The sequence below is a fragment of the Copidosoma floridanum genome, unplaced genomic scaffold (genome assembly GCF_036245765.1).
Source record: "Copidosoma floridanum isolate Cflo_tuat_1 unplaced genomic scaffold, Cflo_Japanese_pri ptg000021l, whole genome shotgun sequence".
Lineage (NCBI taxonomy): Eukaryota > Metazoa > Arthropoda > Insecta > Hymenoptera > Encyrtidae > Copidosoma > Copidosoma floridanum.
This window is the reverse complement of record NW_028321898.1, coordinates 31,196,061-31,209,966: the sequence shown is the minus strand read 5'-3', so window position 1 is coordinate 31,209,966 and position 13,906 is coordinate 31,196,061. Positions and strand designations below refer to the sequence as shown.

The 13,906-nt window shown below is 47.7% G+C and overlaps 1 protein-coding gene across 1 annotated transcript in view; it reads left to right on the top strand.

Moving 5' to 3' along the window:
• The first annotated feature begins 164 nt into the window (after positions 1-164).
• Positions 165-13,906, top strand: part of orb2 (cytoplasmic polyadenylation element-binding protein orb2) — a 140,360-nt gene continuing 126,618 nt past the window's right edge. The window contains exon 1 of the mRNA XM_014364188.2: positions 165-2,033. Within this exon, the coding sequence (XP_014219674.2) occupies positions 855-2,033 (1,179 nt within the window). The 5' untranslated portion in view covers positions 165-854. The remainder of the gene's footprint in view (positions 2,034-13,906) is intronic.

Here is a 13,906-nt window from a genome sequence, read left to right as displayed (position 1 = left end):
GTAGAGTGCGCTAACGTAAAGTTTCGCGTCGTCGTCTTGGTTGCGAGTACACATAACATCGCGTACGTGGCACGCGTATATCGTTATGTAACGCAGCTGTCGGGCGACGATCGTCAAGAGGTAAAAAGCTCTGTGGTTTGCGACAACAACGACACCCCGAAGAAGAAGAAGAAGAAGAAGAAAAAAGAAAAAAAGAGTATAAGGCGAAAACAAGAGAGAGGTGGCGAGGAAGAGGGAGAGCTCGGCTATATACCGATGCGAGAGAGCGTGCTTCTGGTGGCCGTGCTGGATCGATAGTCGGCCGCAAGCTCGCTCGGGGGACTTTTTACCCCCCCCCCCCCACTCCCCGTCCTCTGTCGCGCGCCCTCCTCCGTTACTCCTCCTCTGGCGCTGCTGGTGCTACTACTCCTCCTTCTCCTCTCCTCTGCGCCTCCTTCAAAACAAACCCCCTCGCAGAGCAGCAGCAGTAGCAGCGAGAGGGCCACCAGTAGTGGAGCACGCGCGCGGACGGTGGTTAGTGTGAGTGTGTGTTTGGTGTGTGTTTCGCTGCCCTGACTGCACGTTAATCCACGAAACGTTGGAAAATACGAAAGATAAAGTAAATACGCGAAGGAGTATACATACATGATACAAGTGCTAATGTGCCACTCGGGGGTTTCTTTGCCACCTCCACCACCCCACTGACCAAAAAAAAAAAAAAAAAAAAAAAAAAAACGAAAAGAAAATTACTGTGCGCGAGTGCGTCGACGAGGGGGTGTGCGCGCGAGTGTGGAGTGCAACGACAACAGATAAGATCATTTATAAATAATTGGGGCATAAGCGAGGAGGCCGACGAGGATTGACGCGTCGCCTGAATGGGCGACTACGCGGTGACGAGTCTCTTTTCGGCCACAACCCCGGGGAACACGGCCCTCGCGGGAAACCCCACCGGAGGAACGGTGACGATGCAGGACGAGCTCCTGATCGAGAAACAGCAGTCAGCGGTAGCACCGGTACCCCCCTCAACAAAGTCCACGTCGTCGTCCTCCTCGTCCCCTGGCGCCCTCGACCAGTCGACCGGCTGCTCCCTCGGGCCCACCAACGACAACAACAACAAGGTCGCTTCGTCTTCGGCACCGGCCAACGAGGTAGACAACACCCTCATCGGTATAACCAGCTCGGCCAGCCCTGCCTCCGGCTCCTCCGTCGTCATAGTCCACAACAACGACAAGCAGGACCCCTCGGGCATCATCATTGGCGGTGGCTCGGTGCCCCAGACCGCCCACCACCAGGGCTACGGCAACGGGGTAGTCGGTGGCGGCAACGAGCCGTCCAACGTCCGGGTAGCCCCGAGCCTTTGGGCCGACGACACCAGTGGGCCCGTCCACGCCCTCCCCGTCAACGGCTCCATTGCCAACGCCTTCCAGAACTTCCCCACCAGCAGTCCCGGGAGCTTGTTCGCCACCAGCGGTAGCAGCACCTCGAGCGCCGCGGCCGCGGCTCGTCGGGCCATCACCGCCAACCACAACTTTTCCCAACAGCAGCAGCAATCGGCGGCTCCGGGTCCCCGTCACCCCGTCATGCAACAACAGAGCAACCACCCCGGTATGTACCTGCAGCAGCAGCAGCAGCAGCAGCACAAGGGGTACGCCGCGTGGTCGGGTGGGCCGGCTGCCCAGCAGCAGTGGGGTCAGAGCCCGGTGAGCCACTCGGGGGGTAACAACCCGGGTGGAGGTGGTGGTGGTGGTGGTGGGCTGTCGCCGTGGAATAGGGGCAAGTCGGTGCCGAATTTGCCGCCACTGCCGTCAAACTTGCACGCGGCGGCTGCCGCTGCGGTGGCCGGGCTTCAGGGTAGAAAGCCGAGTCCGACGTTCCCGGGGCACCCGCACGGGCCACCCGGGCCCCACCAGTCGAGCATCAGTCCGGTCAAGTTTCGCAGGAGCACCTCGTACCCGGGCAAGGCCAACCTCGGCTATCCCATTCAGCCGGCACCGACGTTCGAGGTCACCGCCGCCGACGAGAGGGACCTGCTCCAGATGCCGCCCTACCAGCAGGTATACATACATCATACTCTCTTTGGGGCTTTTTTTGCACTTTGGGAATGTCCTAGCGAAACACTCCTCTCGGCTCGATTATCCTTCGGTACAATTTGAGCGATCCGTCTCTCGTTGAATCGTCAACCTCGTCTCGAACAATACCTATACCTTGGATCGCTTTGCTTATTAGTTATTTGATTTTTGACCCACATGAACGAGTGACATCAAAACCAGTTTTTTTTTCTTTCCTTCGTAAAATATCCAAGTATACTGTAGAAAACAATAAAAAATCGGTCCCATATACAGTAAATTTAAATAATCCGGCGCTTCTGATAAAGTTGCGGAATATACCACACAAGTTTAGCTAAGGAGCACCCGTATGTACTGTAACACGCATCGTACTCCCGTTCCATTAAGACCCTGCTCAACGTGCATTCATCAACGCCGCCGTGACAACTACACCAGCTCATTTAGTTGTTACAGTGAAAAAAAAAAAAGAAATCATTAACGAACCATTACGTACACAAAGTTCAAGGCATTAAAAAAAAAAAAAAAAAAAAAAAAAAAGATCCACCACCAGCAAATACACGTATGTATACATAATGTACACATAATGAGCGATGATAAAAAAAAAAAAAAAACGGCAACACAACAAAGATAACGATAAAATGACGGCACGGCGTGTGGAGCGCTGTATGTATGTGTATGCACACGCGCTAACGAGCGCCGCTCATCGCTCAAATATATTTAGCACTGCAGAGGAGGGGGATACTCGAAGCGCCAAAAGAACCGCGGATCTAATACACGGAGCGTCTCATATAAACGTACCCATTCGGTGGCCGGTGATGTGTAAGTGCTCGAGGATGACTTTAAATATAGCCGCAAGCTCGCCAACAAAACGACCATCGTCATCATCATCATCATCATCCCAACACTGCGCACGAACTGACGGCCGATGCTCGCCGAGTAAATGATATCGAATCGTCTCGGGGCAACGGCTCTGATTTTATTTTACGAAAAAAAAGAGACTTTTAGGTGTACACGTATGGTGCGCCTTCCTCATTTTCGCCATCTCTCGCACATATATACATATATATATATATATATATATATATATATACACGGGGGGGGGGGAGATGCGTTACGCAACGCGTGTGTATACACGAGCGCGTGCCGGTTAAATTTAGCTGATGCAAGCGCACCCAGAGGCGACGGAACGTGCCCCGATGACAACCGCCGATGCCCCCGTCCGTTCGCTTTGCGTGTGCACCACACAGTTGCAGCATGTCCAAGAGACGGGGGCTCGTTTGTCCCTCTTACGATAAATCGATGAATAGCGAATTCGGTATTAAAAAGTGGATGTTGTTACCGAGAAAACTTTCGGTCCCGCTGGCCAGACCGTAAAAGCTCTCCGAGTATTTCGAGAGGTGAAAAAAAAAAAAAAAAAAAAAATGTACGCCCTGCGCTTTGGATTCGACCCAAAGAGCTCGGCTGTACCATCCCCCCCGTGAGTTACGGTACACACCAAGAAGGTCCTGGTCCCGCGGAGAGATAAGTATATATACGTAGCGCGCGAATTTCTGACCCACTTCCCTCGCCGGTAGCCCCCAACCCCGTTGCTTTTGGCCAACCGAGCGAGATACATAGAGGGTTACACAGGCACACACACACCACTGGTACGGCCAACGAATTGACACAGCCTCGTGGCGCGTCAGCTATAGTGGAAGTTTAAGCTCGGCTATTTTGGCCGCCGCACGAAAATAGTACGCGTATATGCCTACCTACCGAGAACACACCACTCTCCCCTTCTCTTCGCGAGGATACCGCGTCTACATGTATATACATGGGAGAGATGATGGTGGTGGCTTTTTTTCCTTTTTCTTTCGCGCTGCCATAGTTGCGCCAACTACATGCTTTTCTCGGTTTATTTTGAATTGCGCACGTGCGCCTAAACTCTTTTTTTTTTTTTTTTTTTTTTTTTTTTCCATGTCACCGCGCAGTGAGCCGTTTCGGTAAATATATACAACTAGTCCATGCACGAGTTATTGTTGCTGTCGCATCGTGGTAATTGCGCTATCGGAGGTGGTGCGCCCCTTCATTGTCGTCTTATCGGGAGCGCGCAGCACACTCCAGTTTCGGCTCGCTCGAGCAATCGTGCCACTCGGCAAACTCTCTACCAACACGATATTCACTCTTGCACGTGTACCCATCATCTACACCGTTCCGTTGGAACACAAATCGGTGTACGTGTAATATTTCATTTCGCCATAAAAACTGGGCTTGTAGGTGCCGATTGTTCAAAAATTGTGTTGTTTCTCCGGATCGGTGGCTCGTGCAACCACGTGGTGTGCACGGCACTCGGGTACGGGAATCGATGATTTCTATTTTGAGAACCCAACGGAACGAGTAATAGAGAGCCCCGGGATTTTACCGGCATTACCCGAGACCTCGAGCGCTCCAAATGCACCATAATGATTTTGTTGAAGCAAAAGGGTATAATCGCGTGCGATTTCTAGCAGCAGTGCCAGCCCCGAAGCTCCGATTTTCCTTCGCAGCCTCGAGTAAAAGAGGCGTTTGACGCGCAGGTATGTCGCTTCGCTATAATCGAGTTACATGGAGAGGATAGTAGGGTCGCGGCGGGTCAATGAAGCCTCGATCGCACCCCCGTTTTCGAGACGGGGTTTCCAAGGGCCCTAACTGGAGTAAGCACATTAGCCGTCTTTGCCCCGCCCCCGCGACACGCTCTTCCTCATATATATTATGCTCGGGGAGGTGGGGCGAAAAAGATCTTCAAGAACGCGGAATCTATAACGTGGTTGTCTCTGCGCGCCAAAGGTATGAAAAATCGATGTTACCGAAGGGCTTCCCTTGGTATAAATAGCGTGTGTGGGTGTGTGTATACGGTGAGCAGGTGCGGCTCGAAAAGTACCGGTTGCGGGTGACAACGACCCACAGGTGATGTTCAGTTTTGTACCTGAATATTTGCCGACAAACCTTTTCTAAATTCAAATTGCGTCACGTTCGTTATTCTTATATTAAAGTTGAAGTAATTTTCCGATCATACGCCTTTATCATCGCGTACATTTGCAATGCCCAAGAGACCGTTTTACCTTTACTCTTGTACCTTTATTTATCAATGTACTAGAATTTCTACTTTAACTTTTGTCTCTATAAATATTGCTCTGCGAGCATAGTAAGTTAGTTAGCGCGCCGCGGCGGCAGAGAAAGCTTCTCTCCGCTTGCCTTCACTTGAGCACATTTTCCTAATTTAAGCACTGTAAATATATTGTATAAATTTTTATTGCACATTTGCGTTACATTTATTTTGCCGTAAACCACTTCCACCTCCACACGACTGAACTGGATTGGGAGCATCATAAAACCCCTTCCCTCGTGAACAGGTGATTTGTGTACGACGCTTTTGACTGTATATATACCTGCGGGCTCTCTGCGTGTATATACCATACCGAATGATTACGGAAGCTTTTTTTTCATACGTTTCCATTTCCCATGTATGGCTGTATGGAGTTGACCGTCAATTTTGCGTCAAACCTCGTCAGCAAATATTCGCGAGTAGCGTGGGAGCTTGGACGGAAACAAAAAAAAATTAAAATGACACGCGTGCATTTCCCGGTGGAGTCTCTCTTTCGAATGAAACTTTGGGTGGCGCACAAGAAGAAGCCCACGCTGGTGACGATAGATATAATAATAATAATAATAATGAAGCGTATCCGTGCACGCGTACAATATATAAATAACGCGTGCAGGCGCATGTAAACTTGGCACACGCGCGTCTATGACGCGAGCTCAAGGTGAATCACGACGATTGAAGTTATAATGCGCAAGTGTGTGATCTCTTGTATACCGTCGTGCAGGTATGGGAGGACGCCACGTTGCACTGCTCCGCTTTTTTCTTCTTTTTATTAATTGAACAAAAAATTTTTCTTTCTTCCAACACCTTTTATCTGATAAGCGAGAGCGTAACTCGATTACGATACCGTCCTTGTTAATTTTTTTATTTTCCCTCTCGTTGGATGCACCAAGTTCAAAAACATTGTTTATTGTGCGTCGAGTAGTGGAAGTTTTCTTGGTGATGAAGGTCGGATTTTTTAACGCCAAGAAAGTACAACTTATCGACATAGTTCATCCTTCGGTTATGTCATCGATGCTCCGTTTAACAATTGAACGATCATTAAGTAACCTACATCGTGTGTAGCGTCGGGTGGAAAAAAACAATGGCGAGGAGCCCCAAAGCTACGTATAATCTCGCTTTGAGCGCATCAAAACCTGCAAAATCTTTCCTCGTGGAGCACTCTGCGATGAGAAAAAAAAAAAAAAAAAAAGAGGCTCGAGAATAAACAGAAGGAAAAAAAAAAGCGCAAAAGCGAGGAAGAGCGAGCTAGTCGCCTCGGTAGCAAACGCCCCGATAAGATAAGATAGCGCCGGGTTCGAAAAAAGTGCCCAAGTGACGGAGGAGGTGCGAGTGTGGCTTGTTGTATATATATGGGCACATTTTGAAAAACACATGTGGTGTTTGTAGTTCACAAAGTCCGTGTTTTGTAGGAATGTTTCTAAGGTGTCGGATCGGTGCTATCCGTCGAGTCACCCATGTGGTGCAATACCCAAAAAATTCATAATATCTTTACTCCGCCCCTCCAATGTTGGAAAGAGGAAAGAAAAAAAAAAAAAAAAAATTAAAGACCGCACAGTACAAAGACAAAGCAAACACGAAACGCGTCCAACACAGCGCACCTATAAATTCTATGCCTGTATGGTCGAAAGATAGCGCCTTTACATAAGTGGCTCTGCATTATATTTTATTGTATTATACGGCCGTACAAAAAAAGGGCAGGTTGAATAACCTGAAAAAAAAAGAAAGGAAGGAAGGAAAAAAAAAGAAATTCATTCATGTGTACGTGTTTTGTAACGTCAACATTTTTTTTTTTTATCCCTTGGACGAGTAAGTAGTACACATTATAAGCTGATGGCGCGATGTGCCGCGCACGATGTAATGTGCTTCGATACATGTATGTGTATACGTGTCTATCGACGAGGCCGCGTGGCCTTCTTTTTATAATTAGCGTGGTTTCGGCATAGATTAACACTGGCGAACTTATCGCTCTCGAGTGTCGCTCGATGCCTATACATGTTCGACCCAATACGACGCATGTGGTGCAATAACGCGTGGCACTGGCGATGGGAAGTTTTTTATTTTTTTTTTTTTTTTCCGAATCTCCATTGAAAAATTTTGCTGAAAATAAAAAAAACAAAAAAAACCAATGCTGATAATGCGAAAAAGCACACGCCCACACAATTGTCAGCTACATAACACTCCGAACACTATACTCAAACACTCCGAATTTCGAACGTATATCACCTATGCGTACAGATCCGAATAAACCGTAATTCTCCTCCTTCGCGGTGCACACACATACCTGGCCCACTTATTCTCGCCCTCGGCGCCCATCGCTCGGGCATAATGTGCATCGCACTCGACGAGCCACTGCACACATCGAAAGCAACGCGCTGCGCATGGAAAACCAGGGTGAATAATTGCCCCGAAACGCGTAAAGCTTTCGCATCATAAGGTGCCCTGTGCGCGCATCCGCAAAGTGCACCCCCCCCCTGTCGATTTAAGCCCCCCTGCATGTGTACACGTGTATGAGGTTCATAAACCGCAGGCATATAAATATATATGTGTACAATAGGATGTGCAGTAAATGTGGGCGAGCGAGCGACGAGGAAGTTGGCGGTATCGGTTGAGATTCGCTATCTCTCGCCTTTTCGTTCTCCACGTGTGCAAGCACATGTAGATAAAAAAACAAGGCACATACATTACATACACGTACGCATGTGTTTGCTTTCGCGCTCTGACACTCGACTTATTGCCCCGTACAATACCTACAGGTTATATGTGTATATATATGTATGCGAGGTACAAGCGCCGAGCTTTCCTATGTATGTATATATACTATACCGTCGTCGCAAGTATAGGATATATATACGTGGCGTTGATGGGCTCGTTGCGTCGTATGTTTGTTTCAGGGCAGATTGTGGGGTGTTGCTTCGTCAAGTTATTCCCTCGTTTTCATTAAGGATGAAGCTCGTTTCGACGCACATCGAGCTTTTCCGCCGTCGCGAGTGCGCAACACATGTCCGAACAATCAGCAAATTGCGCTCTACCGATCGATCGCTCGTACACCACCCTTCATTCGTCCTAGTGTATATTTATGTATGTATATGTATTATACATATAGACAGAAACATCCGACAAGCGTCGAGCACCCGAAGCCATCACTTGTCTCAAGTCAAGCGCGAAATGAGCGGAAAGCCGCAATTATGCGTACAAGTATCTTGCACACACGCGCTCTCTTCCTCCCGCTCTGCGATTCAACTAACCTATACCCGCGTTATTGCACACGCGTATAAGTATACGTATATAATATATATGTATACTTGTAAGAATCGGGCGCTGTTGTATTTACATGGCGTATGTATATTCATGCGGCTCCGTGTTCTTTCGTCGTGGCCGTGCGCGGCTATATCATCGCGCGACCAAGGGGCTGACTTGCTCGATGCTCCGCACTAGGCCAACAGCTTATATATATATACACATGCATGTATATACCTACGGCGACTGGGAAGCAGACCAAGAGAGAAAGACAGAGTTATCGACCAGAGTGGCGGCAACCCCCCGGGAAGGAGCTTTACAATTTCCACCCCCTCCCCCTACTCCTCTCTCATATTCCTATCCTCCCCTACTGCTGTTGTTATACCACTGTGGAATCATCTTTATATTGGGGGGGGGTGGTTTTCTTATTTTTGGGTGGGAAAGACAGCTTATGTATGTGTATATTAATTTCATCCCTCGTATAAATGTACCCGTTGTTGTTGCGCTCGTATTTGGAAAAACGTCGTGGTCGACGTGTGCATATATGAGAGCGTGTATGGGCTTATAGCTCGCGATAGTCGCGGCCGGCGCGCCTCGAGTTCGTTGCCTTCGGGACGTGAATTTTGTTTTGCGTGGCGCAAGAGTTGGGTCGCGCTCGGTCGGTCCGTCATTCGGGGGGAGGGAGTTTCTTTTTCTGTTTGGAGAGCAAATAACATTAGACGCCCCCGAGCTTTGAAGACACTTTTACGCTACTGGCACACGCGCACAGATGTAAGTATACTTATTTGCGGGGAGCTTTTTTTTCTCACCCGTAAGTAAAAGGCTCGAGCGACTGGGAAATTTTTAGTTTTAATGTTGGCCATGGGAATATTGTTAACGAGGCGCTTGAGTCTATACGATTTTGTTTTGAAAAGCATGTGCTTGCGGGTATAATTGTATACTTAAAGACGCATCTTTCACACGTTCAGTTCTTACGTGATTTTTGTTGAAAAAAGACGTGTGTTTTCTCGCTGCTAAATCTGCATGATCTTACTAATCTGGCGGGCGTGGGTGAGAAAACAAAAATATTCCAGCCAAAGATGCCGAGGAGTGAAAAAAGAAAAACGAGTCGCTCGAAAACATTATACCTTATTCCGTGTAACCACAGCGTTGCAGCTTGAGCTCATATCGATAAATACGCCGTGTACTTCGGTACCGCACATGTACATATAAGCGGCGTCGGCTCGCCCGTCGAGTCATAAATTATTGATAGACCTAGCGCGCCCGTGTGCGGTGCACAATACAATGCCCGGGTCGCATGTACACACGCCAGAGAGAACAAACGCGTTGTCGTCGTATATGGTACATATATTATATACCAGGGCCTCCCCCCCCAAAAAGGCCTTTTCAGGTCACACGCGCTCGGTCTCGCGGCTCATCGCGATCAAACTGTCGCCGGGCCCATCGCTGTACGCGCCACTGCTATCGCTACTCATTTTCCTTCCGTTTCCCATAGCCTGGTGCGCTTTCTTTCCTCGATTTCTGCTCCGTTTGCCCCGATGCTCATTTCCTCGAATTATTATCATTACATTTGTCACTTCGCATTCTTCAAAAACACCGCGTATTTCGCCGATGCAAGTGGAATTGTAACGAAAAACAATGTTGTCGCTCTTTCGTAACTGAAGCCTTTACTGGTCTTCGAAATCGCGCGAACTTTGAGAGACAAAAGAAAAAAAAGTAAATCCACTTCCGTCGCTTCGCGTTTACCATTCGATTGGCTGTCCATTGCTGGTTATTTTCTGCGCGCCAACGCAGTCGTCGACCCATTTGGTGCTGCTCAATACGGTAAACCTTATTATTATCAATCCGCCGATACGTTGGTGCGTGTTGTACGTAAACAATGTATTTGTATTCGTCAAAGCCCCCCTTTGCCCCCCTTTCGATTTCAACAACAGAGTGCATTTGCCGTTTGTGTAAAACCCATTGCAATCCAACGAACGATTATCCAAGCCTCGTGGTAATCATCAAAATTAAGTAAAAATCATTTTCCAGCCGTTGTAGGGTTTAAATTCCGTAATATCAATAACTCGTCGGTGTGCATAAATATGTACTCGAATCTTCGAATAATTCACGTGAATCGAGTGTGTATCGTAAACTTGCCATTAGTGCGATGTTTGATTTCGTCACTCGTTGAATAAAACGTGGAGGCAAAACCGCTACCTATATCATGCTTATTTTCGTATACCATACTATACTATCCTCGATCGATAACAACACTCAGACGTGTCCCAGAAAATTATTCACCACAGACTCGCATTGTTATTTTGTTGTTTTTTAAATTTGCAATAACTTACTCCCAAACTGCAGTGACAAAAAATAAAAAAAAGATAAAAAATTGAATTCTCAGGTAACGTTGCCGTTTCGACAAAAAAGAAAAAGCTCGTTTTCTCGACCACCTCATTCATACAGCCAATCACTCGACATACCAACCGTACCCGACTCGAAGTCAAAGCGAACTCAAACAGTGCAGAGTCGAGCTGCTAATCATCCTAATTAATCGGCGCTGCAGGCAATTCCACCCGAGTTCATCACTGCCCATCTCTATAGGATTACATACATTTGTCGCGTCGATTGACTCCTCGGCCGCTCCATTGCGAAAACAACCCCGTCATAATATTTTATTTGTTTTACAAGACCAAAGTGTTCATCATTGACAAGCTATAATCTATACGTCACGTATTCGAGCGACCAGCTGTGCCTTACCCCCCCCCCCCAATTGGAGTCCTACTGGACACATTTGTCGTAGCTGCCGCGTGCGGTGATAATTACATCGTCAATGAATAATATACAGCTGCGCGCGCGCGTCCCCCGCAATGCCGACACGATCAATCGAACCATACATACTGCGGCCATCGCGACGGGGAAAATCGATTTGCCCCCCGCTAGACACTTGTATAGTTGTCGTTAGTTGTTGTTGAAAAGCTGCTTTTCCGTCTCGAGCGAAACCCAAAAATGCTCGACTCGTGATTATTCCTGTCAGTTCCGCCTACATGTAGGTACCCGCTATATATGGGCCAGCGAATCCAGAAGCCCATGTATACACGCGAGTACTCTCTGAATTTCGAGCTGCCGGCAAACTCGTTCGAGCGCTCGTAGTCGGGAAATTTGCATTGTAAATCAGGCCAGCCAACATCTTCCTCTCTACTTGGCGGCGCCGTCTCCTTTTTTTTGGTGTTTGCCTCCTCCTCCGCGGGAATCGTTCGATCCTCTTTTCCGCGTCAATGGGCCTTTTTTTTCATCCAAAGTACGGATCTGCTTGAATAGACCTATTATATATTAATGGAAAAAAAAAATACATGCTTATTCTTGCTCGGATGGAACAAAAAGGATCGATTCTCGTGTCAAGTACTATACCTTCACTATTATGCATGAGCGCCAGTCAGGGCTGTAGACTCGAGTTTGCCTATATACATGTATACGTCCAAAGAGCTTCGCGTGTACGTAATTTTTCCCGTGTAGTATGTACACCATTCGCCGCGTGATGTATACGTTTAAAAAGCGCTACCAGTTGATCGTTTGTCCCTCGCACACCGTAAATCCAAGTGTGTATTTAAGTGGTTGAAATTTCCATTTTTTTTTTCTTTATAAAATCCGTATGGTGACGTTTCAAAACAAAGCACGTAAATGCTGCGTCAGTTACATCACTTAGTGTATATCCAACTACTTGAATTTTCAGTGCGAGATGGGAAATAAAACACAAAACTCCAATATTATAATTTATTTTTTTCCAGAGTCACACACATCGTGGCATGACGTATACGAAATGTGGGCGTTGTTTCAGGCCGTGGTTTTTTTTTTTTTTTTTTATTTTTCTCTCACACGGCCATAACTCACGCGATAGCGCACAACACGACGTACCTATATACTATAAAAGGCGTCGAGTACGATATTTTGTATCTTTTACGCCCATTTCGTTTTTTTTTTTTTTTTTTTTTTTTTCATGCCTTTGAAAACCCGTCATTTTGACCTGCAAATGAACCAAGTTGCCTCGTTGCGTCACGAGAGCCTACGCGCGTCCCCTTGAAATTTCCCCAAAAAACGTAAACACGATAAACATCGGTTGCTCGAAAAGGTCACCGTGGCCCGGCGATTTTTCTCCCTATGTACAGCTCGTCGTAACCACTCGTGACTCACTCCTCCCGGTCGGCTTCTGCCACGAATCTTGGCCCGCGATTGTTCTGGACAAACTCGAAATAGTACAGTTGTATATAAATATAGTACAGTGGCAACTCGACCGGTGGGTATATTTAAAGATCCACGGGAGGCCACGCGCGTCGACGGATATTTCCGCGGGTACAACGCGTCTCTCTCATCCTCTGCGTACTCCGGATTACGTGCGGACAATACCAATGGGACTCTGCTAATGTTGTGCTCGCCCATTTATGCTCATCGCCTCCACCATGACCCATCCATCGCTGTTATTTCTTTCGATTGTTATGGCACGGCAACGAAAAGAACTGGGCGCTTGGTGATTGGTATACCTTATACCGTGCGAGCGTTAGAGGGAAAAACAACTCGGCCTCAGCTCTGAATTTAGAGAGCCACGGGAGCGCGATTCTATTCCTAGACGACTGCCCTCCTGTGCTCTCTCGCGCTTCGACGGCCGATTTATACTTTGCTCTTCGATTCTCTTCGGCCCGGCTACGCACACAGTATCGACTAGACGGATAAATTCGGTGTTCGATACTCCCTCCCCCCCCTCTCCCTTCCTTGGGCGAAATTTATATGCTCGCGAAGTCGCAGCTAGGTCAGCGCGAAAATATCATCTGCACCTCGGCGCGCAAAGAGCATTCCCGTGTAAAGACGGCCCCTTGGATTTACGAGCCCCTCCCCCGCGCAAACTTTTCATTCGCTCTCTGCGCTTTATTATCATCTCATCCCTTCCTTTTTTTTTTCTTCTCCAAGCTCCCCCCGATATTTATTACATCGTGTATGCATCATATCGAATAGAAAATTGAAAATCACTCGAGACACGCGGGAGGGAAAGTTGCCGTAGTCATTTCGCGCGAGCCGTCTATTGCCCGAAAGCTCGACCGAGTGCTTGGGACTGAAAATAAATAATAAAAAAAAAAAAAAAAACCATAAGAGAGGGAGATCGAAATTGAGCCGTGGTGGAGTGTGGAGGAGAGGGCAACGGCACCGCGGGGATTCGGAGTTGCATGTGGAATCGAGAAGAGAAAAGCCACCCTCCTGGGAGCTCAGCGCGAGCGCGGCTCGAGTCTACAACTTTTTTTCCCCCCCCCGTTCCTTCGTTTCGTATCGCGTGTGCGTGACTTTGCCCATACGATTAATCGTTTCCCAGGGGTACTGGGACGCCGCTCTTTTCGTGGAGGGGGGGATACGCGGCTCGTGTTGTTTATTTGTTTGTTTATTCATTTGATCGATCTGTTGTTGGCCGGAGAATATTAGCAGGCCTCAGGTAAATGTGTGCCAGGGTTTTTTTTTTTTTTTTTTTTTTTTT